The 26,918-nt window shown below is 44.1% G+C and overlaps 1 protein-coding gene and 1 pseudogene across 1 annotated transcript; both read right to left on the bottom strand.

Moving 5' to 3' along the window:
• Nucleotides 1–3,094: 3,094 nt before the first annotated feature.
• Nucleotides 3,095–4,463, bottom strand: LOC114103165 (protein odr-4 homolog pseudogene; annotated as a pseudogene).
• Nucleotides 4,464–5,093: 630 nt separating this feature from the next.
• Nucleotides 5,094–26,378, bottom strand: Itgax (integrin subunit alpha X). Its single transcript, XM_027948553.2, is given in 32 exon segments — nucleotides 5,094–6,726; nucleotides 7,236–7,346; nucleotides 7,627–7,728; nucleotides 7,855–7,968; nucleotides 8,144–8,227; nucleotides 8,340–8,447; nucleotides 8,557–8,635; nucleotides 10,964–11,047; nucleotides 11,152–11,231; nucleotides 11,320–11,430; nucleotides 13,927–14,068; nucleotides 14,276–14,349; nucleotides 14,437–14,568; nucleotides 15,228–15,382; nucleotides 15,524–15,681; nucleotides 15,818–15,948; nucleotides 19,246–19,455; nucleotides 19,548–19,691; nucleotides 19,856–19,953; nucleotides 19,956–19,997; nucleotides 20,086–20,215; nucleotides 20,378–20,451; nucleotides 20,756–20,906; nucleotides 21,169–21,322; nucleotides 21,556–21,701; nucleotides 21,820–21,950; nucleotides 23,463–23,577; nucleotides 23,729–23,799; nucleotides 24,095–24,198; nucleotides 24,881–24,980; nucleotides 25,582–25,684; nucleotides 26,310–26,378. Coding segments are annotated over 31 exon segments (3,471 nt in total). The 5' UTR covers nucleotides 25,619–25,684; nucleotides 26,310–26,378; the 3' UTR covers nucleotides 5,094–6,627.
• Between the last annotated feature and the right edge of the window lie 540 nt (nucleotides 26,379–26,918).

The raw sequence follows: 26,918 nt of genomic DNA, 5'->3' as shown, positions 1-26,918 counted from the left end.
TGTAACTAGAGTAAGAAGATATACCATTGTGATTGTGATTTGCATTTCCCTAATAATTAGTGATATTGAGCATTTTCCATATATTTGGTGGACAAATATCTCTTCAGATCATTTACCCACTTCCTAATCATATTGTGAGGTTTTTGCTATTGCATTCCATATATATTCTGTATATTAATATTTTGTCAGATGAATAATTTGCAAATATTGTCTCCCATTTGGCAGGTTGTCCGGTTACTCACTTATTCTTTGACTAAACATGAAAATCCTAACTTGCAATCAATCATAGGTCACCAGGAATGGTGCCATGTGTTGACAGCTGTGTATGATAGCTCTGGAGTTTCTGATAAACATGAATCCCTCAGTCATAGAGAAGTTTCTCATATTATATTCAGACCTTCATCAGGTACTAAGTCAATGAGCTTTCTAAAAGGGAGAGTTAAGTTCTGGATTTAGGGATAGTGGTAAATGGACCTTAATCCTGTCTTAGGTCACATTTGATTATGCCCAATGATGTATCATTTGTTATTTGTTTTCCTAATGAGTAAATAACAACTTCAAATCAGGAAAAAGTATGTAACATAATTTCATTTTAATTTAAATGAATTTTAATTTAAGAAATTTCAATAGCCAATCCTAACATCACACAATGCCCAAGCTCTTCTTTGCTGAAGAATTTTTGCCCATAGCTTATTCTTCAAGCAAAGTATTTGCCAGACACTGTGGGAAATCTATTCAACAACCACCAGCCTCACCTCAGCAATTCCTCCTGGCTGGCAGAGCTTCCTCTTATTATTAGGCCTACAAAAAGCAGAAAATCATGTTCTCATACAGTGAGGAAGTGGAATCAATCCTGGAGGAGGGAAACATGAGAATATATTTTTAAAAGTACCTCCTTGATAAAGAGATATGTGGGTAGAAACTCTCCCTCTTTCCTATCTGAGTTATCTGAAAGTATCTGAGAATATAATGCCCAGAGTTATGGCATCCCTCTTGAAACCAAAAGAGAATGGTAAGGACAAAAACCACACTAATTGCAAATATTGTCTCCCATTAGGCAGGTTGGATGGCTGATGGAAAATTGGATAGAATATGTATTTTTTTTTTAATTGAGACAGGGTTTCCCTGTATTACCCCAGCTGGTGCCGAACTCCTGAACTCAAGCAACTCTCCAGCCTCAGACTCCCTAGTAGCTAGGACTAACCACACCTGTCAGAATCTGCATCTTAATGTCATTGTCAAACCAATGAATTAAACAACCTGCACCTTGACCTCTTGTTAAGGAAAGGCCCTTTATATGTTCTTATGCATTTTTTTTCCTGTTACTTGCAGCCAAAAGCAATAATCCAATGTAGGCATTAACTTCACTGTTGTTTTTATAAGCATCTTGGAAATTATGTGACTTGTCCCACTTTTGCTATAAAAGCAACTTTGATTTATGTCACTGTAAGTCTGCTGTCTTTTCTGTAGTTGATAACATTGTCTGATTGTGGATGGGAACGCATCATGTTGCAGTTGTTTTAAGAAATCTTTGTTGCTTTACATCAGAGGTCATTTTGCTTTGATTGAAAATGACACAAAAACTCTGATAGCTCCGTGCTACTATAATTTGACAAAGTTTCAGAAAGGAAAACAGACTGGGAACAAATACACACCAAAACGAAGAAAATCCAATTTTTAGATGGTACAATAGTTTCTAGATATATTTTAGTTTTTGACTCAAAAATCACTCATGCCAGATTTCATATATTTCTTTTTTTAATATTTATTTTTTAGTTGTAGCTGGACACAATATCTTTATTTTTATTTATGTGGTGCTGAGGATCAAACCCAAGGCCTCGCACATGCTAGGCAAGCGCTCTACCACTGAGCCACAACCCAGTCCCGCATATATTTTTATTCTATGTGTGCATTGGACTCAAAGTCAATGCTGATTTTGATGACATTATTCTAAATTGTAGTAATTGTTATTTTTATTAAAAATTTCAGGGTTTTAATCCATTGGTTCATTTTTGTGATTTGGGGATATAGTACAACACAATAGCACCCCCCCAAAATGCAAATGTAATGGATATAAAAAATAACACATAATATTATATGAAATTTATGTCTTGTTGCCTGAATGTTAAACAAGAGCCCTTGCAGTCCTCGGAGCCCATGTGGAAGCTTTAAGAACAAGATTATCTTTTAAAAAAAGAACACAATTATTAAGGGGGCAGCACTATTTCTATTCAAATTGCCAGTTCCAAGTGTTTGAGATCTATGAGGATAAAATCATTTCTTGCTTTATTTTTTCTCCAAAATTTACTACTTAGGAGATCATCAATGGTTTTATGAAACACATTTGGGAAAACACAACTCTTGGCCAGGGGACATTGCACAATAATTGATCATTCTGGGGACTCAAAATTTCAAAATCCAAAGGAATTTTTGACCCTATTATGGTGAATGGAGGATATTTTTGGATGGAGGCAAACTTCCCTTCAGATCTTATGATCAACTGCCTCCTTGTTCTATTCCTATTTGAAACATATATGGCCCAAGTACCTTGGCGGTGGCAGCACCAGTAGGATCTCTTGAAAGCAGATAATGGCTTGCCATGTTTTGATCCCCAACTAACTGCCAGGCACCATGGTGAGCTCTATGATGGAAAGGTGGCATGATAAAAGAATGACCTTTTGATTTTAACTCCTTTAGATATATATTGATTAGTGGTATAACCAGGTCCAATTTTTTTAAGGAACCCCATAACTGGTTTCCAGAGTGATTATACCAATTTGCAGTCCCGATAGCAATGAATGAGTGTAACTTTTTCCACACATCCTCACCAACATTTATTACTTAAATTAATGTTACTTGTATTCTGGTAACTTGTATCTTGATAATTGCCATTCTGACTGGAGTAAGATGAAACCTCAATGTAGTTTTAATTTGCTAATTGCTAGAGATGTTGAACATTTTTTCATATATTTGTTGACCATTTATATTTCTTTCTTTTTTTGTGTGTGTGTGTGTGGTAGAAGATCTGACTGCTAGTGTCTTGACTATAGAGGGACTGTTTATATCTTTATTATTTATAGTTGTTGACCAATGTTCTCTGGATGATCAGGAAGCTCTTTGTGCCTCACCCTAATCACTGAAGTAATGAAAGGAGATACCCGCAGCAAAAACTGCAACTGCAAATGCTGCAATCACACCTGTGTTTTGCCGAATTTTCAACATTACTGTAGTTTTAATTGGTTGCTCTAGCTGTTTATCATCTTTGTGTTCCAGTGAAGCTTCACTATTCATAGAGCTCATACAAGCTGTGTTGACTTCCTCTGCAATTTCCAAATCTTCTATTTGAACCATATGATCTAACATTTCTATAAAATGGTCTCTGATTTCTTCGGCTGATTCATCACCAAATTTATAATCACATAACTTTACAGTGGATCCAGGAATGGGGACAATGTAGAACTCTTTTTCAGAATCTTTTTTTTTTCTGGGATTTCATTCAAAAGCAGGTCCTCAAATAGTATTTCACAACGATCAGCAACTGTGTTCAATATATCTCTCTTCACTGCCTGCATAGCATCTTTAACCTTGGGTTTGTTGCTGTGAATATAAGCTCTGCATTTCACAGAACCCTTAAGGTTTACAGAACCACTGCAGATCTGAACTGTGGCTGTAGATCTGTGGTCTGAATTCAGAAGCAATTGTGTTAGCACTCTCACATCAAAAGAATGACTAGTTGCTTGAGTATTTCCTCTGAAAGATTTTTTTCTGTCCTTCTAATAGATCACAATCTTCATCTTTAACTTGTCCATTAATCAAATAAACACCATTTTCTATTTGCTTGGCCCAGCATGTAAGTCCATTCTTTGTAATTTTTTCCAGAGTATAGCTGACAGAAGTAGAAGAAAGTAGAATGTGAATATCAATGTGAATGGTACAATCTAGAGAAAGCCATGAAGTAGACAGTCCACTTTGATACTTCCAATCGGCTGGTCTTGCTGAACTCTTTGGGTCATGGACATCATGACCCAAAATATCGACAAGATATTTTTTTTGTAGATGAGCAAATGTGAAGTATTACTCGTTCTGAGAGCTCCTCCTCTGTGAAATTCCACATTCTTTTTCTATTCATACACTTTTCCATAGCAAATATTAGTCTGCGCAGGGCATTTTGAAAATCATTTGCCAGTTCCAAAGTTGTAATGATAAATACTCCAAGAACTAAAAGTCCCCCTGGATACCTGATTGGCATGTTCTGTGGCCCATTCTTCATCCAAATTATCCAACTTAGCTTTGGAATGTTTGAGGTTCTCATTTTGTTCTTCTTTGGGTGGTGTTCTGTCCTATCAAAAGACCAGAGACAAAAGCTTTTCCTTGGAGACTGATGTTTGAAAGATATTGGCCAACACTCTCTTCTACAATGTAGGTTCTTCCCATTTTTGAGAACTAATTCAACTCCTGTTCTCAGAATGCGTACACTGCCAGATAAATCTTCCGAACCGTCGGTGCACTGAGAAAAGGAGTGAAGTACATGAGCCCCAGCCTCCAGGGGCCAGAATACCCTCTGGTTCCAATTCCACAGCCAATGAATTCATCCGACCATTTATATTTCTTCCTTAGAGAAGTGTCTGTTTATTTCCTTTGCCCATTTATTGATTGGGTTATTTGGGTTTGTTATTGTTGTTGTATTTTTTTTGGGGGGGTGTTAAGCTTTTTGAGTTCTTTGTATATCCTGGAAATTAATGCTGTATCTGAGATGCAGGTGGCAAAATTTTTCTCCTATTCTGTAGGCTCTCTTCACACTTGATTATTTCCTTCACTGTGAAGAAGCATTTTAGGGGCTAGGGTTGTGGCTCAGAGGTAGAGCACTTGCCTACCATGCGTGAAGCACTGGGTTCAATCCTCAGCACCACATAAAAATAAAATAAAGATATTATGTTCACCTATATCTGAAAAATAACTATTTTTTAAAAAGAAGCATTTTAGTTTAATACCATCCCATTTATTGATTTTGGGGGAGAGAGGAAGAATTCATTGTATTAGACAAAGGGAATGAAGGGGAGGGAGGGGGGGTAAAAATAGGAAAGACAGTGGAATGAATCTGACATAACTTTTTTATGTACATATATGAATACACTACAGTGAATCTCAGCATCACATACATCCACAAGACTGGGATCCTAACTAAAATAAGATGCATTCCATGTTTGTATAAATACATCAAAATAGATTTCTGCTGTCATATGTAACTAAAAAGAACAAATAGCAGAAGACTGTTCTTTTTAGTTACATATGTTCTTTTTAGTTACATTTAAAAATGTAACTAAATGACCTTTTGGGGAGAAGCAAGTTCCTGATATGGAAGTAAGAGTGTTATTGAATCATTAACCATATGCAATCAGTATGCTTTGCAACACATGCTAGGATTGGTGAGAAACACTTGTGTATTGGTTCACTCCAGTGACCTCTCCAGATGGAAGAGAAGCCAGTGAGGGCTGCCATTTCTTTGTTCTTGCCTCCTCCCACCAAGTCTTTCTCCACAGCTCCATCAGCTTCCATTAGCAACAGTCAAGAGAACAGAGTGAGTAGAGTAAGAGGTCAGGTTATCTATCCTCAATATAGGGACGGTCCTAATCCCCATTCTGGTTAACTGTCTTGGCCTGACTCCAGGTCTCAGGGCTGGCCAGAGTCCACCATGGTAAAGGGACCCATGGGCATTAATGTCCAAGACTTACTCCATAAAAGGCCTGAACTTTAGACTTTTAACATATTTTCCATTAAAGGTACATACATCTTTTTGTGCATGTTTTAATTTACTAATGCAAACATTTAAAACACACTTTTTAAAAATGTTCTGGCATTTCTTCATTTATTATATTGGGGGCCTCAAAAAGTGGAAGTGGCTTAGGCCTCTTTGGACCTGGAACTGGTTGAGCTTCAGTAGCACTGGGGCAGAATCCCTTCCGAGAGGATACCCTCCCTCCCAGTTATCAATGCTGACCAATGCCAGAAGCCAGCTTTATGAATTCCAGTGTATAGTCATTTCATTCCCAATTCAGTTTGAGAAATCTGGACTGAAATTCCCAAAACAAAGCTAGGAAATGACATGACAGTAATTTACTAAGAATGGGGATGACAAGGAGACACAGAGCATCTCATGCTGTGTGCTATGAAGCCCACCTTCTAGAAATGGAATGGGATGTCTAACACCAAAATGAGAGTTCAGACATTATCCTAAAAGTAACGGGAGCCACTGACGATGGATGAGAATGAGTGACTCATTTAGTTCTGTATTTTAGAAAGATCACTGGTGGCTAGCGGAGGGAGGGAGACTGGAACCTGAGACTATAGTCCATGGATTTCTGGGTAGAAATTCCAAGCCCTCTAGATCATGACAGAGACCCAGTCCTCAGGGTTTCCAGCTGGAGCCTTGACAAGATGAATAAAACTTCCCAGACAAGACACTCTGGGGTAGACATATTGCATTTTCCCAAAAAGTGAAAGCAGCCTGATCCCAGCCTCCTTCGTGTGGAATGTTCTTTCCCCCTTAGGCCCAACACAGGTGAGAGTAAGAGGAACTAGAAAACCTATCGGGGAGAATAGTTCCAAAGGAGAACAGGAAGTCATTTTTCACTGAGCATCTTGGGGGTCTAATGTTCCATTTTCTGGGACAAGCTGTCCATTTGCTTCCTCCATCATTTCCTTATATTGACGTTTGAAGAAGCCAACCTGTAGAGAAGATCAGGAAGTCCAGTAAGAGAAAGGAAAAGTGGTGAAATGGGGAAAAGGAAGGGATCACCATTTGTAGAACTCCTACTATGTTCAAAGCACAGCATAAGGAGCTTTGTACTCATTATCATTTAGAATTAGATCCAGATTCTGTCAGCCATAAGTACAATCAGCTTCACAATGAGAAAAGTAAAGACTTACAGTGGACTAGGCACTTTCCTACAGTCAAAGAAATAATTAATGGTGGTATCAACATTCAAATCCAAGTATTCATGGCTTTATGTTATGTTCTGCTGCAAAGGGAAAGACTAGAAAGGTAAAGGAGCAGAAAAGAAAGGGAGAGATGAGATGATATCTGAGAATCAGGAAGATACAAATGGAGGGGGGAATTGGTGACTGATAATATGAGGGGAGGGAATTTCTCATATGAACAGACTTAATGAGAATGCACATCCAACTCCAAAATGAGCTCTTTCTTACCCTCATGGCTAGAGTGGGTTTAAACTTGCCTTATACAATGTGGCAGTGATGAGAGCCAGTAGCAGCAGACCTCCCACACAGCTGCCCACAATGAGGGGGATAGGGTCATAGACCTCATTCTTCTCCAGCACTGTCTTCATCTGGAGTAGAGGTGACCCATCAGAAAGTATTGGGCCTCATGCAATCTCAGAAACCCCCAACCCCAACCCAGTTTTCCTGGCTTTAGATCCCTCCCCTCCTTCCCTAGGCCCTGCTCTAAGAGGTGAGATGCAGGAACACTCAAACTCTTCAGGGCAACTGTTTTGCCCAGGGACCTTCCTCCCTCCTCCCTCTAAGCTTGCAAACCCCCCACCCAGCAGCACAGATTTAGTATCAGGAGCCTCTTACCAGCCTGGCCACTGCCTACCCCACAGTCACTACCTGGGCTCTCAAAAATGCCTCCTGTCCTGGAAGCTGGGCATACACAGATCTGTCAAATGTGATTTCAGCCACACTCATGACCGACAGCTTCTTCTGCAATGTCTGCAAGACAGTGTTAGGGTGAGGGGATCTGGAGAGGGAAGCTCAGAGTTCAGAAAATGATCTGGCCTAAGGCATGGTACAGACCCATCAGGTACCATGTGAATCTGAGGGAAGGGGCCTACACACCTGGCTGACCCAGCCAAAGCTGAGGTTGCCCTTCAGGATGAAGTCAAGCTCCTCCTGGATGCCGAAGGAGGGGATGTCACAGCGGAACCTCAGGCAGCCAGCAATGGAACAGTCCTAGGTAGAGAGACATAGTATCAGGCCATAGGAAGGTGAGTTTGAAGGTAGAAGACAGACTTAAACCACATGATTAGAGGGAAACATCCACATCTGAATCTGATGTAACAGGATTCCTGAATTAAATTCCTCTGATATGTGGCTAAAGTGGCGAATAGCCCAGAGCCCACCTCACCAGCACAGGATTCTTATGAATATGAGTCAGGAAGTCAGACTCTGTGGGAACTAGTCTCTCCGAAGAGCACTGAATGGATGGGTTCTGGGAGAAAACATGAAAAAAAGTCTCAGTTGGGACATTGGCAGCTCATGAGGAAAATAGGTAATCCAGGTAAGGGATATTAATGGAGGAACCAAACACAGTCTTTGGGTACCTGAAGGGGAGAGACCTCCACCTCTGTCCACACAGCCACTCCATTCAGATTCACAGGCACGCAGAAGTCAATGCTGACAGGCAGGTCCCTTTGTCCCAGGTTATTCACCTGCACAGAAGGCAGTGAGGGCAGAGCCCATGCCAGATTCCCATCCCTCCTGGCTCTCCAGTTCCAGGGCTCCTTCTCTAGACCAACCTCCTTTGTCTCCACCACTTGCCTGGTATCTGTGCTTGGCCACACTGCCTCCCTTTTCCTCTGAAGCTGAGAAGTTGAGGTACTTGGTGGATTGGTCGTGGCTGGAGAAAGAAAAGGCATGAGTGAATTTGAAGACCCATGGTGGTCTTCTGAGGAGGCTGTGAATCTGGCATGATGAAAGAGGTGGTCAGTGGGGCCTCAGCATGACTTGGAATGAGATCTGAGTTGGGATAAAGGATGGTTTCGAGAGTAGGGCCAAGCTTTGACATGGGTGTAAAGTACTTGCAGGAGTTGCCCACAGAGGAGATTTCTCAGGGCACTGAGCAGGGTGGCAGTGAAAAGAACAGTTATGCCACTAGCTTCTGGGAGGGTGGGAGCCAGAGCCTGCCCCTCTCTGCACCACAGTTCTCCTTTCAGTTCTTCATGAGCATATAGGATGCTGGTGGGCATATAGGACACAGCAAAGATTGGGGGAGACTCAAGCTGACCCTGCCAGCCATGTGCCTACTAAGCACTGTGCCCCTTTCTGAAGTCCCACAGGCCTTCCCTAGGGCCCTTCTCTCCTGTTTCCTTGGCTTTTCCTGAACTGGGGCTTGGGGTGAGGGGTCCCAACAACAGACTCTTCACGGGTTCTCACTGTCACAATACTTCCTAAGGTCTACTTGAGCCTAAGCCAAGAGATGCATTGGCCAGGATGATGGCTGGTCTCACCTCTGACCCTCACTGCTCCATTCCTTGGGTACCCCTCCTTTGCCTGCATAGTCCAAATTCCAGCCCACTATTCCTAATTTAAGTTTCATTCTTCTTTTGCAAGAAATGTTTCAGACTGGGCCTGGGGCCCCCTTTGAGGGTCCCCACCCACAGAGCCACATCTGCAGAGTGTGGCTGAGCTGTAGGGTCACACATAATGATAGTGTACCCCACCTATGGGTCCCCTGAAAGAAGGTGTGAGAACCCCAGTATACACCCCAGCAAACGAGTTCACAGCATGCATCTGGCTGGGATCCCCCAAACATGCAGGTGCAAATGAGAAAGTGAAACTCTAAACAGGAAGAGATCAGTTAGTGAGGCATGTCCCATAAGAGCAGAGGCTTATATTTAGCTTTGATGATGCATATGAGCTCAATAGATTATTGTTGAAGGTCAAATGAATTTATAGAAAGTAACCACAGCACTGTGCCTGCCACATAGCAAACACTAGGAAGGCATTTGTTGAAGGAAGTTATCTGCTTAAAAACTGGCTACTTCTTAGTTTTAAACACCTCATCTAATCCCCTTGAGCAGCATTTTAAGGCCCTATCCTTTTATCCAACTTCTTCCTGACATCCAATCTCTGTAGCAGGCAGATCATCTATCCTTATTCTTACCAGGAGGGCAAAGGGGGAGGGGATTCTAAAGTCCTATGGTATAAATCTGCTCTGTGAAAAGAAGTGTCCTGCCCAAATGCCAAGAGCCCCTTTCAGAATCACTGTTGGTCAAGACCAAGGCTGTAGACCCTTCAAAATTTATCTGAGACCACCTCTTACAGGAGGCCCTAGTCTCCCCTTGGAAACTCACTACTGTGGTTTGGATATTGAATGTCTGCCAAAGGCCCATGTGGCACTTCTGGGAGGTGGTAGAGCCTTTAGGAGGTGGGTGTGGCCTAATGAAAGGTCTTTAGGTCATTTGGGGCCTGCTCCTAAAGGGAACTGTGATACCACAGTATCTTTCTTTTCTGTCATGAAGTGAGCATTTCTGCCATGATGTGATACCTCATCACAGGCCCAAAGCAACAGGGCCACCTGATCATGAACTAGAACCTCCAAAACTGTAAGACAAAATTAATCTTTTATATTTAAGTTGATTATCTCAGGTGTTTGTTATATTGAGGAAAGACTGACTAACACACCTATATCATCTTAGGGTACAGAACCATAGAGCAGCCCTTGATGAGATTCTGGCTTGGATCAGGGTAACATTGCTACTCAATAAGGTTGTAAAAAACCTCAAAGTCAGGGACTTGTCTCATATATCCTAGGGAACCCAAGAGAATCTTTTTAAAAAATCTCTTTTTTGGTATTATTTTATTTTTTTTATTTTTCCTACATTTTCATTGGTGCATTATAATTATACATAATAGTGGGGATCATTATTACATGCACACAAATCATTATTACATGCACCCAAGAAACAATCTTGAGGATTTTTGGAAAGTGTTCTGAGACTTATAAGCTCTGTTAAATTATTAAATGCAGGATATAATATCATATCTATCCCACAATAAACAACCATTGATTAATAAGCACTACTAGAAGATTTACCTAGCACTTGAAAGGATAATGATAAAACCTAAAATAACGCAGACGTTCACCTGCTGCTGAGGTGAAAACCACTTCCTTCTCCCAATTAGGAAGATGGAGAAGAACCCTTTTGAGGTCTCAGTGGGGTACCTGCTGATCACAGGGTAGACAGCATACTTCACCGGGAGCTCCAGCTGGAAGGTGGTCTTGCTGGTCCTGGGGGAGTTATTCTCACTGGAAAAAGATGAAATGCCAGTTTCCAAAGGCCCCAGAGGAGGAGGATGGGATGTGAGGCTGGGGGTGAGAAGGGTGCTGCCCCTGGGCCTAGCCCATCTCACCTGCTCACATTGGCTGTCAGAAGCAGCCTGTCTCCCAGCACAGCTTTGGGGGAGACATCAAAGGTAGCCAAGAAGGTGATCTGAGAAAGAGAAAGGAATAGGGAGGTCACAAAGGAGTAAAGCCTGGTGGAGGCAGGGGAGGAGGGGGTGTGCAGAAGCCAGGCTGACCTTAGTGCCCCCGCGGAAGATGAGATGGTGGATGCTGCAGCTGGTTCTCCAGGTACCCTGGCTCCCTGCTGGGGTGCTGTCACATGTCCAGTGCACGGGGCGCAGCTTCAGCTGATTTCAGAAAAAGGTAGGCAGGAAGGAAAAAAAAAAACAAGATGCTTATTTATTAGAATTTCAAAGAGACTCTAATGTAGGGACGAGGCAGGGTATTGTTTTCAAAGATTTCAGCAAAAGAAAAAAATAGACAAAACAAAATGAGCAATCTACCTTCATGTTATCCCCTACACTCTATCTGCAAACTTCCTCCTAGGGTAGAAATCTCTAATTATTAGAATTTTCCTTTTTTATTTATTGTCATTTCTAAAGGTACTTGTTTTATTCAGCTATCTTCACCTTCTTTTCCTGAATAATTTATTTTTTAATAGAACATTAAAATTATATGTAGTATTTGGGTTCATTGTGATAAAAATCATGCATGCAAGGAATTTGATTTGAATTCCCTTTGCCCCTCTTATTCCTCCCAATATTCTCCCTCTTCTGCTCTACTAAACTTCCTTTGGTGAAATTCCCTTTGTACCTTCATATATGAAGACAACATGATTTTGTTAAATTCATTCCATTTATTCTTTTTCTGAATAATTTAAAGCACATTCCAGACTTCATATGGTTTTATCCAGCTTTACTTCAGTGTCTACCACAAGTAGATACCTCACCACAAGCCCAAAGCAACAGGGCCACATAACCACAAGACCCAATAAACCACACCCAGAAAAATTAACAGTAACTACTTAATATGAACTTCACGTTCCATTTTCTTGGACAGTCTCCAGGTATTTTTCACTACTCATTTGCTAAAATCAATACATAACAAGGTCTACATATTGCCTTTGGTTGATATGTCTAGAAACACTTTCAGTGACAGGACAATATGGGAAGAGCCCTCCCTAAGTGAACAAAGTGATTTGCATTCCATCTTTCTCAGGTCAAATACTGTTTTCCTTTAAGTTCTCTAAAATGCCATTTCAGGAAATCATGTTTTCTGTTCTGTAAAATGACTCAGGTAAAAGAGGTCTTTTGTTGTCATTGGCATTAAAAATAAATTCAGGATAAAATAACTTGGAACCAGTTTTAAAAAAAGTATGATCCTATTGGAAATGTTAGACTAAGGAAACATAGCAAACATGACAAACAAATTTAATGTGCAGACCTAGTTTAGATCCTTGTTCAAATAAACCAGGCACAAAAAGACATTTTTGAGACCATCAGGGAACTTTGACTATGGTCTAAATACCAAGGACTCATTCATTTTTTTGAGTGAGATAATGGCTTTCGGGTCATGTAAGATGTCCCCATTTTTCAGAACTACAGACTAAAATAAGAACTCAATGTCTGGGATTTATTTTAAAATATTTTCAGCAAAAGAAAACAAAAAATGAAACAAATTGAGCAAAATATTGATAATTATTGAATCTAGGTGATAAGTTTTTAGGAAACTTGTTGAACTATTCACTGCTTTGGAAATGTTTAAATTTTCTCATAAAAATTGTTTTTTGAAAAAAAAATCTGTTTCTCTTTGACTCCCTATAGCCATAGTTCTGTCTTCTAGAAGAGAGAATGGCAAACAGTAGCCCACCACCTATTTTTATAAATAAAATTTTATTGGATCCTAGCTTTGCTCATTCATATACATATTCTTATCAATGTCTGCTCTCATTCTACAGCAGTGGAATTGAGTGGCTGGGACAGAAAATGTTTGGTCCACAAAACTGAAATATTTCTTATCTAGTCCTTTAATAGCAATACTTTGAATTAGTAATTCAATTCAAAGTAATTCAAAGTAATCAAGAAATTCTTTCTTCTACAGAACCATGTTTTAAAATACTTGAGGGTTGAGATAGGTTTTCCTTTAAATGAGGATATGGTAAGGCATAAAAGAAATTTAAAGCAGGCTACCCTCTCTCCATACTAGTAGCCTCCTAGGAACTTATTTCTGATAGTCAGGGTCTTAAAAATGCAATGTTCAGCTGGGCATGGTGGTACATGCCTGTGATCCCAGCAGCTCAGGAGGCTGAGGCAGGAGGATCATAAGTTCAAAGCCAGCCTCAGCAACTTAGTGAGGCTCTAAGCAACTTAACAAGAGTCTGTCTCAGGGCTGGGGATGTGGCTCAAGCGGTAGCGCGCTCGCCTGGCATGCGTGCGGCCCGGGTTCGATACTCAGCACCACATACCAACAAAGATGTTGTGTCCACTGAGAACTAAAAGTAAATAGATAAATAAATAAAAAAAAAAAAAAAGAAAAAAAAAAAAAAAACAAGAGTCTGTCTCAAAATAAAAAAAATAAAAATAAAAAGGGCTGGGGATGTGGCTCAGTGGTTAAGTCCCTCTGGGTTCAATCCCCAGTACCCCCACCAAAAAATAACCAAAGTCAAATATAGCAGGCATGAACAGGGACAAACCCCAAACAGCACAACTATATCCATCTAACCAAGATCAGCCCAGATCTCTTGGACCAGTAGAGGCTGCTAAGCAGTGGCCAACCAGCCTGAGCGTTGAACCTAGAACAGGTATATCCTGATTCCCAGCCTCTTCCATCCCCAGAAAGAATACCTGGCCCCCTGACACACGTCGATAGGACAGCCCTGTTGGGTAGAAGAAGGTGACTGTGGTTCCATAGGAATCTTCACCGTCATTTGACACTGTTACTTCTGCGTTCAGCTCCAGGTTACTTCCCACCACCAAGGTCTTCATGCTAGGTTATTGGGGTGGAAGGAGGAGATGACTCTGTGACTGAGGCTAGAAATGTTCTGGGGATAAAATATGGGGTAGGAGGATGGAAAGTAGACAGGTGACAGGTTCTTAATCCCAGGTGGGAACGTTAGGGAGCCAGAGACAGGAGTCCCAGGTTGTGGGAGTGAGGCTGGGGCCCAGGGTCAGGCCCAAGCAGGTGGAAGCTCACCCTGAGAAGTCAAAGGTGATGCCAAGGTCATCCTGGCAGATGTGGTCAGCCCCACAGTTCTTCTCAAAGGGGAGCTGAGAGGAAAGACAACACAGGATTTTCCAGAGATCCAGAGGCCATCCTGTGTTATCCCTCTGGGAGACCCCAACACCAGGGCTCACCGAAGCCGTGAAGTATGTCTGAGCATCTGCAGCCAGAATAGGCCGGAGGTCTCTGAAGGAAGGGATGGGCTTGCCCTCCAGAGAGAAGTTGAGACGCAAGATGATGGGAGTCAATGAGTCCTCCACACAGGACTAGAGGACATTGAAGGGAGGATGTTAAAGAAAATACTGCGCAAAGTTACTAAGTGCATCTGTAAACGGAGTAATAATGAGAGCTATCTGCACTCAGTATGTATTTGTTGCTATTATCCCCACCATGCAGAATCTTTGCCCAATATTCACACATGGTTCCCTTGATTTGCTCAATGTCTTCTCAAACTACACTCCTCCAAGAGGCCTCCCTGACATCCTCCTGATTTTGTCTTTCTTCCTAGTAGTTTTCACAACCTGACACCTATTATCTGGAAACTTATTTGGTTTGGAATTCCCCCCACCCCACCCAGAACCTCCTGTGAGCAATAGCTGCTTTGTTCCCTGCTGTGTCCCCCTAGACAGGGCCTGTCTCAGAGAAGCAAAGCCATAAATAAGTGCCCACTGGATGCCTGAAAGTCAGCCTGAAGGAAGCTCCTGAGTTCTCTCAGCAGCCCTTTTCTCTTTCCTGAAATCCAATTGTGTAACCTCTCGCAGTTGCAGCCCACCTTGTTCATTCCTTCACTCATTTAGTTAACATGTTTGAAGCACCATCTGCATGCTAGATTCTATGCCCCATTCTTTATCTGACCAGCCTGCTGCCAGCCTCCAAAATGGCCTCTACCCACATCTCTCCCTGCATCCATCTGAGGACCCCTCACCGGAAGGAGCAACTTCATAGATTCACAGTACTTGTTCAGTCCAAGGTCTTTGACTCTAGTAAGGGTCCTGGTATTTGTCTCTTTGAAGACAGCACGGGGACTCAAGTGACCAGGGTCAAGGGCTAAGTCAATGGTCACAGAGCTTTGGAGGTTATCTGTAGGGAAAGCAGGGCATGCAGAGGGCTGAGTGGACCAGAAACTCCCCAGGTGGGTAAAGGTCAGGCAGGAGACAGGAGTCCTAGGCAGGAGAACTCCAGAGGTCAGGGTGTTCTGGGTAAGAGAGGGAGAGGACTCACTTTGTTGGTTCTTGGGAGTTCCATAAATATCAAGACAGATAGTAGCATCACCCAGTTCCTGGACAGAGGAGTCCTGCTCGTGACACTCAAACACAGACCTGGAGATCTCTGCAGGTGTGAAGTGTATGGTCACCCACACTCTGAGAACAGGTCTGGTCCTATGGGCAGAACATCAAGCTGAGAACAGGTCCTTGGCTCCTAGGAGCACAACCTGCAATGGGGGGCGGGGGTGCAGGTATCTGATCTGGACCTAGGACCACATGGGGAATATCTGAGGAAGGAATCTGTTCTTACCTGAGCAGCAGCACTTGTCCCTGGGACCCTATAGCCAGGTCCACCAGTCCATCCATAGTGAGGTCCTGACCCCCACTCAGTGACTGCCCAAAATACTGGAGTGTGGGGGAGAACTGAGAGCCTGCAATTCTCTATTTAGAAGAGAAGGTGAGTCAGGAGGAGACAGTATGGATTTGATTGGTCCTCCAAGGGTTCCTTTATTAGAGGCTTGGTCCTTGGTGCAGCAGACCCTTTAAGAGGTGGAGGCTAGTGGAAAGTAACTGGGTCTTTGGGGCATTGCCCTCTCAAATCATTAAGTAGTTCTTATGTGGGCCCAATTAGTTCCATAGAGAATTGTTATAAAAGAACAAGACCATCCCCTCTCCTTATTCTCTCTGACATCTTGTCTTGCCATGTAATCCCAACTTCTCACATGTGTTCCCACCATGACACCATCTGCCATGATGTGATGAAGCCAAGGGCCTTTTTTTTAAATACATTATTCAGCCTCAGATATTTTGTTGTAGCAACTGAAAATGGAGTGAAATGGGGTAATGGGACAAGTTGGAAATAAGCAACAAAAAAAATAAGAGGTATGAATGTGAAAGATAGAAAGGGTGAGATGTGAAAAGAGGTCACCAAGAAGGGCCTAAAAAGAAGAGGTTATAGTGGGAAAATTATGACTGAAGAAAAGAAACAATTCCTAAGAAGTAAAGAAGCGGAGATTAGAAGGCTATGCTGTTGACCTGAGTTTCATTTATTCATTCATTCATTCAGTTAGTCCCTGGTTCCAATTCTAACTTCTCCACAAATCTTTATGTAACTCAGTTTCCCCCATCTTCTACAGGAAGTAGTAATACTTCCAAGTTTAATTATAAGCGTAGATGAATTTATCCATATAGCTTTTAGAACAGCACGTAGAGTATGGTCAATAAATAGTCAGTGACTTTTTGATGAATCTCAAGGTTAAAAGTGACCAAGAATCCATCTAGTCTCACCTTTCATTTCACAAATAAAAGAGAGAGGTTGGGGGATTGTGCCAAATTCCCATGACCTTTTGGAGGCTGATTCCAGACCTCAGACTGTCTGCCTCCAAGCCCAAGGCACCTTTTGCTATCTCTTCAAAGAACAGGAGAGGCTGAGTTGGGATGGGGGTGGCCACACCCAACCCAGATTCTACCTGCCTGGGCATTACTCCTGTGGGTTCTTTTCCCTTTATTTCCATTACTGTTGTAATGCCCAATCCTAATCCCCTTAAATCTCTCGCACTGTGAGGACTAGCAGAATAATAATTATTAAGAAAAATAATGAAATAAAAATAGAAACTTACCAGTTACTAAGGATGGCAAGGCTAGTGGGGTAGAAACAGCACAATCAAGTCAATGCTCAGGGCCTCAACTCTCAGAAAAGCTGACCCCAGTGCTGTGTCTTCAGGGTTAGTGTAGGAGCCAGCAGAGAACAAGGCAAGGCCAGTCCAATCAAGTGTGTGATGAGACAAGTGATGGAGTGGAAGGAAGGGGAAATCCTGGTGGGTCAGTGAATTCAGAAAGGCTTCCTCTTGGAGTCAGGCCTTTCAGGTAGAACCCAGGTGATATTTGTAATCAAGGATCTACCCAGATATACCTCTGAGCAAGCGGAAATTAAACAAATTAGTGTGGACTGAATGCAGTTTCTGGTTATTCTCCACAAGGTCTTTCACCCTCTTCTTTAGACCCCTCTTCTTGAACCTATATTAACAGTAGTTACAACATTAACTGATTATAAGAGTATAACACCTTTTATGAGCCCTCCATCATGCTCACCCTCATAGCATCAGCCATATGAGGTTGATTCTCTTATGATCACCATTTTACAAAGAGAAACTGAGCACAGAGAGGTGAGTAACCTGACCAATATATAGATATTAGTAGAACTACAGGGACCATCCTTGATACCTTTTTTGTGCTAATTTTTGTCTCTCTGTATTTGCCTATTCTGTTCATTTTATGTAAATGTAATCATGTAATATATAGTCCTCTGTGACTGCCTTCTTTCACTAAATATAATGTTTTCAAGATTCATCATGTTGTAGCATGTGTCAGTACCTTGTTACTTTTATGGCTGAATAATATTCTATCTAGTGGGCATACCACATTTTATTTATCCATTCATCTGCAGATAGACATTTGGATTGTTTCCATCTTTGGGCTATTATGAACAATGCTGCAAAGAACATTCTCATGTACAAGTTTTTGTGTGGATTTCTTCCAGTAGTGGATTTTTTGAGTCATAGAGCAACTCTAACATTTCTGAGAAACTGTCAGACTATTTTGCAAAGCAGCTGCACCACTTTACATTACCACCAGCAGTGAATGAGGGCACCAATTTCTCCACATTCTCACCAATTGACCTTCTTGATTCTAGTCATTCTCATGGGTATGAAGTTGTACCTCACTGTGGTTTTGATTTGCTGATGCCTGATGTCTAATGATGTGAATATGTGCTTATTGGCCACTGCCCTCTTTTTTTTTTTTTCCAAGTCTTCTTTGGTGAAACATCTACCCAGATCCTTCACCTGTTTTTTAATTTGGGCTTTCTTGATTTTTTTGCCAAGGAAATCAGCTTTCTCTTCTCAGGGAATTCTTGCTCCACTGGGTGAAAGGTTCCTGCCTATATGGGCATTTGGTAGGATCACTGATGGCAGGAATGGAATAAAATCAGACAGCATCCAGTGAGATGGAGGGGTGAGTGGACAGGCTGACTGAGGCAGCTACATGAGCAACAAGGAGCCACTGAAAGGCTGAGAACTAGGCTAGAAGTCGGAAGACCCAAACCAACCTAATGGTCATTCCTGGTCCACCATGAACTTTGGACAAGTCAAGTCACATCTGTAAAATGGGTTTGCTAAACTAAGAAAGTCAAGGGTTGTATGTTTTATCTCATATGTGGAAGCTAGAAAGAAAAAGGAGGAAACAAGGTAGAGGAGGATCTCACGAAAATATAAGGGAGAGCAGTGGAGTAGAGGAAAGGAACCAGGGAGAAGGAGGAGGAAAAAGAAAGAGAAGGTCCTCGGGAATTAAAGGGACCAAATTATCCTACTCTAGTGTGTGCATGCATGAACATGTAACAAGAATCCCACTGCTATGCATAATCATGATGCATGAATAAAAAGGTTAAAAAAGAAGAAGAAAGAATATGGGTTTGCTAATGCCTAGTCTGGTAAAGCTTCTGTGGGATTAAAAGTCCTGAGTTGCAAATTACACAAGCATCCAGTCTCCATACAAAGCAGGGTGTGCAGCAGTGAGTGTTCCCATGCCTCAATTCTTCGGGTTTTACTCACTTCCACAATATGCCCAGTACTATGGCAGGGAGGAAAATGTACTAAAGGGGGACATTTTTCCAGTTGATATTGTGAAAGGAGGAGAAGCAAAGAGGAAGCTGTCACAGTGACAGGAAAAATAGTGCTTCACCTGGCTGTGGGAGGGACTGATGTCCAGTCCTGAGGTTCCATGAAATAAGTAAACAGCACCCTGGTTCTCCTCCTCTCCAGGGGCCCCAACGGCCACATCTGTCAGATAGTCCCCATTAACATCTCCCAGCACTGTCAGAGCTGCTCCAAAGCGACCCCAGGGATGGCCCCGCTCTCCACAGAGAATGATCGCACACTGCCACCTGCTCCTCTACAGAACAAAAAAACCAGTGCCAGGTCCAATCCAGGCAATCCACACCTCACACCCGGGCCCCACCCAGCCCAGGTCCCATCACCACTCACCCCCCTGGGCATGGGGCACACGGACACCTGCCCTCCTCCTCGGGTCTGCTCGTAGTAATGGGGGGCCCCAATTAGGACCACATCGGTGCTGCCATCGCTGTCCACATCCACAGAGCAGAGGGAGGCCCCAAAATAAGAGCCGACCTGGGAGGAGAGTCTGAAGTCATCTTGCCTGCCCCTGCCAGAGGCACCTCCTTTCTGGGCCAGGTCCTGCCTCTCCTCAGGTACCAGGACCTGCCCTATCAGCTCCCTGCCCCTAGCCACCCTGCCCGCCCTCATGTTCCACCAACATGGTCTTCCACACCAACCTGGGTCCCTGTGACTTCAGCCTTTGGCCTCCATTGCCTGGATATCTGGGTGAAGATGACAACCTTCCCAGTGTGCTGGTGGCGAGGGGCCCCAAGATAAGGCTGTGCACCCCTTTCCAAAGGGCCAGCTCACTGGAGTAACCTGAGGGGGCCCAGAGTCAGCACTAAGGCCTCTCCTCCCCTTCCCACAGCTTGTCATCCACCTGTCCCCCACCACAGCCTTTTCTCACCTAGGTAAGAGTCCCTCATGTCCACATTCTCCTGAGACATGTTGATGAAGGTGGGGTTCATATGTGGCGGGTACAGGAAGGCACCTCCAGACCAGCTAAAGCTCCCCACAGTCCCCAGAACTGGTCCATCCTGGGAGGAAAAGATTCCAGGGCTGAGCAGAACAAAGCAAGAGGGCAGCCTAAGCCAAACAAAGTCTGCCATTGGCTCTACACAACCATCCACTCCTCCTCTGCCTTCCCTCCTCCCAATCTTCCTCATCCTTCTTTGTCAGCCTGAAGAGACCCCACTCACAGGTGTGAACACAGCGCTGAAGCCCTCCTGGGACATTTCCATTTCGAAAGAGCTACTGCTTATGGTCTCTGTACCTGGGGAAGGCATGATGTTTGGATTTCAGGGAGAAATTCAGCCTTTCCAAGTCCAGGAAGGATTCTTAGGAGAATCTAAGATTGGAAATCAACACCTACAACAAGGGTTATTGCCCATGACATGGGGATCTAGATTCAAAAAGGAAAAGAGGCTGGGAATATAGCTCAATTGATAAAGTGCTTGCTTTGTATGCATAAGGCCCTGGGTTCAATCCCCAGTACAAAAAAAAAAAAAAAGGAGGAAGGAAGGAAAAGCCCTTGTGGATGAGGATTTCTGAAGCAAGTAGCTCTATCTCTGACTTACCTTCAATGGCAAAGATCTTCTCCTGGAGCTGGTTTTGAATATCCTTCAAAGCATCAAAGTTCTCCACTTTAAATATGTATTCATGAGCAGGCCTCGATGCAATGTCATTTAATTCTTTCCAGGAATTACTCATTTGAAAAGCCTCTCCAACCTGTCCAGAGAAAAGACCAACTCCATGGAAATAAGAAATACAATATGCCTGTATGTCTGGGTGTTGATCTCTTCCAAGAACACTGCACGTCAGGCTTATAGCACAGGTGAGAAAAATAAGGCTCAGATAGCATCAAAAGATTTGAGGGAAAGGATCATGAGTCCCCAAGCTGAGTTTTAATCCAGAAGGCAGTAGAATCTCTACCCTTGAAAGGGAAGTTGCCTGCTGGGGAGTAGTAGTAGGTAGCATCTCTATGCCCTACCCCAATTGCATAACGGATGATGCCTGCCGCCTCAGCCATGGGAATGACATCCTTATAATCCAGGTAGTCCCCTTGCTTCTGCCCATCAGTGATGACAATCAGGATCTTGGTGGCATCCTTGCGGGCCCCACTTTGGGTGGTGAACAGTATGTTTCTGTCAGGAAAGAAGAGGGTCCAGAGGCCTGTGAACAGAACTACAGCAGCCTTTGATGGCTTTGTAAAAAGAAGGCCATGCCCCTTGCAGTCCCACTCAAGAGTCCCCAACTTTGCAAGGGGGTCCCAGGCTAGATTTTCAGTCTCTGCCTGGCCCTTTCTTGAGAAGGCAGATGAGGCTCAAAGGAAGACCTGGATGCTTTGGGAAAGGAAGTAGGAGAAGTCTGGACTCACATGACCTTTTGGATGGCTGTGGCCGTGTGAGTGTACCCTTTCAGCTGGTGTACAGAATCCAACAGTGTTAGAGGGTCTGAACTGGAGATGAATTTGTTGAAATTGAAGTGTACCAAGAATTTGCTGGAGAACTGCATCAGAGAGAACTGGGAGAACCATATAGAGCTGGGGTATGAGACTGCTTCACCAGGTCCCCAGACTTTCCCCAGCAAGCCTGCCCCAAGCAGTGCCCAGCAGACTTGCACCCCTCTCCCAAGAGCTCACCTGGGTGTTGGGTCTCTGGAACTGGCTCATCACAGCCTTCACGAATCTTATCATTGTGGCAAAATTTGTGTTGGAGATGCTGCCTGAGCCATCAATCAGGAACACGATATCCTGATTCTGCCTTGGGCATTCTAGGGAAGGAGGTGGCCCTGGTCCTCCAGTGGATTCTCCAAAGAACCCATGACCTTAGCTTTCTGGTCACAAGAACTCAGTTTCCCAACACCTTCCCCCTCACTCCAGTCTGACAATCAGAGTTCAGCCCCCACACCCTGGTCCTCTCCTTGTTAGAAAGTGGGGGGGGTCTGGGATTGTGGCTCAGTGGTAGAGAGGTAGCCTCCCATGTGCGGGGCCCTGGGTTCAAAACTCAGCACCACATAAAAATAAAAAATAAAGATATTGTGTCTACCTAAAAAACTAAAAAATAAATATAATAAATGGAGCACTTGAGTTTCCTAAGGTCTCAGAGAGGCTACAACTGTGATTGAGCTGCTTCAGCCTCGTCCATCAAAAAACAGAAAAGTGAAAGTTCCTTCCATCCAGATGGTAAGAAGCTGAAAGCCTCCCCTACCCCTGGACCTGACCCCACTTATTCCCCTCTACCCCCAACTTCTTGCAAGGAAAGAAGCCTGTGCTAGCCCTGGTCAGTGTTTGTTCTTGTTGGTCAGTGCTAAACTGTACTTTTGTTCACTATTTTTAATATCATTCCTGGCCACAGCTACACACTGGTCCTATTCTGTTCTCAGCTTAAATATACACCCTTACTTTTCTCCTGGGCAAATGTGGAATCTGTCCTCAGAAAAAGGAAACTTCCAGATCAGGAGGGGAGGCCCCCATTCCATTCCCGCCTCCCAGCTTCCCCTTTCTTCCCTGGAGGTCTCCCATAGAAAGACTGGTATCCTGGGGGTTCTGATGGCCCCTGTGGGTGGAGTCTCCACCCAAGGAGGTGATAAAAGGGGCACCCTTCAGTAGTCAGATATAGTTTTCTCCAAGGGCATCAGAGTGAATGTGAAACCAGGGAGTGGGCTCAGTCTGACATGGGTAAGTCTGAAAAGCTCATTCACTGTTTAGCCTCCTTATCTTGGATTCCCCATCAACACCAGAGAAGACAAGCCCGATGCCTCAACCTGTATGAACACATGCCCTTGCGCATGCACACACACACACACACACACACACACACACACACAACTTAGATTGCACCCTTACCACCATTCCCAGACTGCTGGACAAACCAATTGGTTATATCTATCTCAGAACACACTGGAGGAAAATGAATCCCCTTCTCTCTAAACATAATAGCAGTTTGCATTAATGGAGCTCTCCCCTTGTGTCAGGTACTGTGCTAAACTCTGGCCACAGATCATCTTATCTTACTTTCAGTGTGGGGTGTGTTATTATCCCCATTTGGCAGATGACAAAACCAAAGCTCAGAGGGTAAGGTCACATAGGAAACGTTGTACTGTTGAACGGTGATGGGACAGGGTTTCAAAGCCAGCAGGGAAGCCATGTTTGGAGTCACTACACTGTCTAGTAAAATTTTTTCTAGATCTCCCCTTCTTATCACTCTGGTAAAAGCATCTCTGACCCCAATGCACCCCCAGTTGGATATATGTGAGCTCCCCAAAAGATCACCAAAAACTCACCCTGCAAAGCAGCTGGGAGCCTTTGGCCCTGCTCAGAGGGGGAGACCAACAGGAAGCAGAGCCCATTCAAATATATGTTCTCTCTGCATGCATGATGTACAGTGGGGCCACAGGCCTGGGGACACAGAAGGCTAATGGGAGCAGCTGTCCCTGTCCTGCCCACCCTCCTATCCCAGCACTTCTACCATCCACAAGATCACCAATCTCAGGAGTCCCAGGTCCCCACTCCTTCCCTCAGGACCCTTTTGTGACCCAGGGAAACTCACCAGCAACTTGGAGGGCTTGGTGGTGGTTGCCAGGGACAGGCCTAAGGACATATTCACAGCCTCCGGAGGGACTAAGGAGACAGACACATGCATGTTCACCCTCAAGAACAGTAAGATATGGGTAGACATCCCCTCAACTTGGGAGACAAGGAGGTCTAACATGTGAAGGAGGCTTCCAGGTCTTGAAGGAGCTGAGGGAGTGCGGGGGTGCAATGGGCTGGAAGGTCTTGAGGGTATAGGAACCTCCTGTCTGAGGTCGAGGGGCTGCAGACAGAGCTGAAGCCAGCCAATGGAACACCTGTGCTCTCCGCTGGTCCCAGAGCATTGGAGCCTGGTGCTGCATCCCAGGCAAGGGCAGTGACTCACCCTGCAGGTGGATGGGCTTACATGTGCCCCTGCTGTATTCACACTTATAGAGTCCACCTGTTTGGTTGTCAGCTTTTATCTCCTTGGGGGCTCCAACCACCACCCTATGGAGAGACAAAGAACACTGTAGTGAAGAGTGCCTGGCTGGGGCCTGACGGCCACTCCAGAAAGTTTGCTCTCCTCCCTGAGCCTCGATTTCATCTATAAAATGGAGATTAAGAACAATTTAAATTCTGCAAGGGCAGCACTTTTGTCTGACTCATTCTCTGTTATATACCCTGCTCCTGAAATATATAGTAGATGCTAAATTGATATTTGTTGAATGGCTGATTCCTATAAGGTTGTGGTGAGGACTAAATTAGTGCCCATCTATAACATCCATGCTAAAATGCCTGGCACTTAGTAAGTGCTCAATAAATGTTAGCTGTGATTATTGAAAAAGCAAGACAGTGGGGCAGGAAAAGGAAGTATTGGGGACTGATTTAGAGCAAGTTATACTCTGTGCTTTTCTAATTGTGTTGAAATTAATCCTAATGCTAAGTATAATTAAAAAGAACCAATAGAAATTTTAAAACAAGAATAAATAAATGAATTATTTAAAAAAAAAAAAACAACAAGACAGTGTCTACTCTCAGACCAAACATTCATCACTAGGAAAAGTTGCCACACCCAATAGAGAGAAAGTATGCAAATAATGCCCTGGAGTGTGAGAAGGGGAAGGACAGGGCTCTGTGTGGGGAGAGGAGCTGATGAAAAAGCTAGAAGTCAGTCACTACCGGTCCTCACCAGGAGTTGGCATACTGGACTACACTGTGTCCAAACCCAGCACTGTCCACACGGAAGGTTGTCACCTTCTCTGTGTCCAAGTTGAAGCCAAGAGATGAAGCTGATGAAGAGAGTGAGAAGAGAGCTGTGGAGAGAAGGGTCTTCCTCCTGCCTGACGACCACACCCAGATGCTCAGTCCCATCTTCCAGGGCCCCAACTTCCTGCTCTACTCTCTAGGTCCAATACCCCAGAGTCCCCTGGCCTCCTGGGCTCCTAGATTCATCTCACTTTTCTCTTTTGCACAGTATACAGATGGCTCTTCACCCATTGTTCCATTGTCAAGTTTCAATTCTCCAGTTCCACAGAGCAATACCCAAGCTCTAAATATAATCCTTCCCTACCCCTTACTTCTGAGGCTTCTATGAGGGAGAATCTAGGGAAATGTGGGGTCTGAAGGGGCACTATGGACACAGCACAAAATTGATTTCTTCTACTTCTGAATTGTCAATGTGGTTCACCTCTCTTCCAGCAGCAAATTCTCCCAAAATTGGTTCCTTAATATCCTTTCCCTCCACTAACTCCAGATCCCAAGCCCTACGTACCAACCTCCCCCTAGTGCCAAGTCTCTCTCCCTACTCAGACCCTGATCCCCACAGTTCAGGGGGCCTGGAGCACTCTGACCCAGGTTCCTGAGACCCCCTTCCTCAGGGCCCATGCTCACCCAGGAATAGCAGGAGGGCCGTCCATGTCCTGCTCATGACTGGAAGGTCAGCTGTTGGGCTCTGAGCTCCTGGGCTTGCTGAAGGCACCACTGGACAAAGGTACTGAGGAAGAAATGAGCAGAGAAGTGGTCAGGAGGCCAGAGGCATGGAGGGAAGTTGTCAGTATGACTCAGAGGTGGGGGAGGAAAATACAACTATCATGATCAGAAAAGGGAACCCAGGTAGCCCACGCATTGCTGATCAGGAGCTGTTCTGATCAGAGATGACCTGGCTCGCTTCTTTGGCTTGCCAGTTTTTACTTGGGTGAGTGCAAACCCCCGACCAGCCTCACCTCTCGCACTTCCCTTTTGCACTAACGGTGTGCTCCCCTTGATCTTGAAATATCTATCATCTCAGAGAGGAGAGAAGAACAATGTAGCCCTTCGGGAACTAATGGAAACTCTGGTGTAAACCCTTTACTTCTGACCAGGAAGCCTATAGGCCAAGGAGTAGATCATCTGGTCCCTAGGAGGAGCACAGAGTGGGCATTCATTCATTCCTTTGCTCATTTATTCATCATTTATTCAAAAAGCCTAATTTGAGGCCGATTATAAAAGTCTTTTGCTAGGTAGAAGAAAAAAAACATAAACCACAAGGCCCCCATTCTGGGGTCAGTGGAGAAAGCAAATGGGTAAATAGCAAAATGGTTGCTATGAGAGGGGAGTACGGAGACCACAGGGTGTCTTACCTGGGCTGGGAGGGTGTGAGTTTCCAAGAAGGCTTCTTGGAGGAGGCAGCACTCGAGTTGAACCTTGAAGGCAGCCTAAGTCAGGAGACTGCAAGTGGGGAGGAGGTGCTTCAGAAGGGGCATGAGGCAGAAGGGGCATGAGGCATGAGATAGAAGGGCATGTTTGAGAAACTGATGATGGGAACGATGCACGTGGGAGGTCAGAAGTGACAAGAGATGAGATCAGGGCCTTGGGGAGTTGACAAAGGGGAAGCAGGGCCTTTAAGACATGTTATTTTGGTCCTGCCGGCAGGGGGGGAAATTAAAAGGAATTAGTGAGGACTGGGATCTTCACTTCCTGCAAGTGGGTGTGTGGATCTGAGTCTTAGGAGGAAAGCCTGGTTTGGAGGTATCTTTTGGACCCAACTGCAGAATTGCTGGGGTAGGTCCTGGTGAGAGTGTGAAGAAGGAGGAGAAAGATGGGTCTGGGGTGAATCCCAGGGAATTGCCAGTGTTGGCAGCAGAGCAGGAACCCACAAAGTGGGAAGAGGGATCCTCAAAGAGGGAGAGGAAAGCACGGGGCAAGAAGAGCATCATCCAAGAGAGCTGGAGAAAAGGGGCTCAAACACG

This window comes from Marmota flaviventris, chromosome 19 (assembly GCF_047511675.1).
Source record: "Marmota flaviventris isolate mMarFla1 chromosome 19, mMarFla1.hap1, whole genome shotgun sequence".
NCBI lineage: Eukaryota > Metazoa > Chordata > Mammalia > Rodentia > Sciuridae > Marmota > Marmota flaviventris.
The sequence above is the reverse complement of the archived record's forward strand: the minus strand, read 5'-3'. Positions and strand labels throughout refer to the sequence as shown.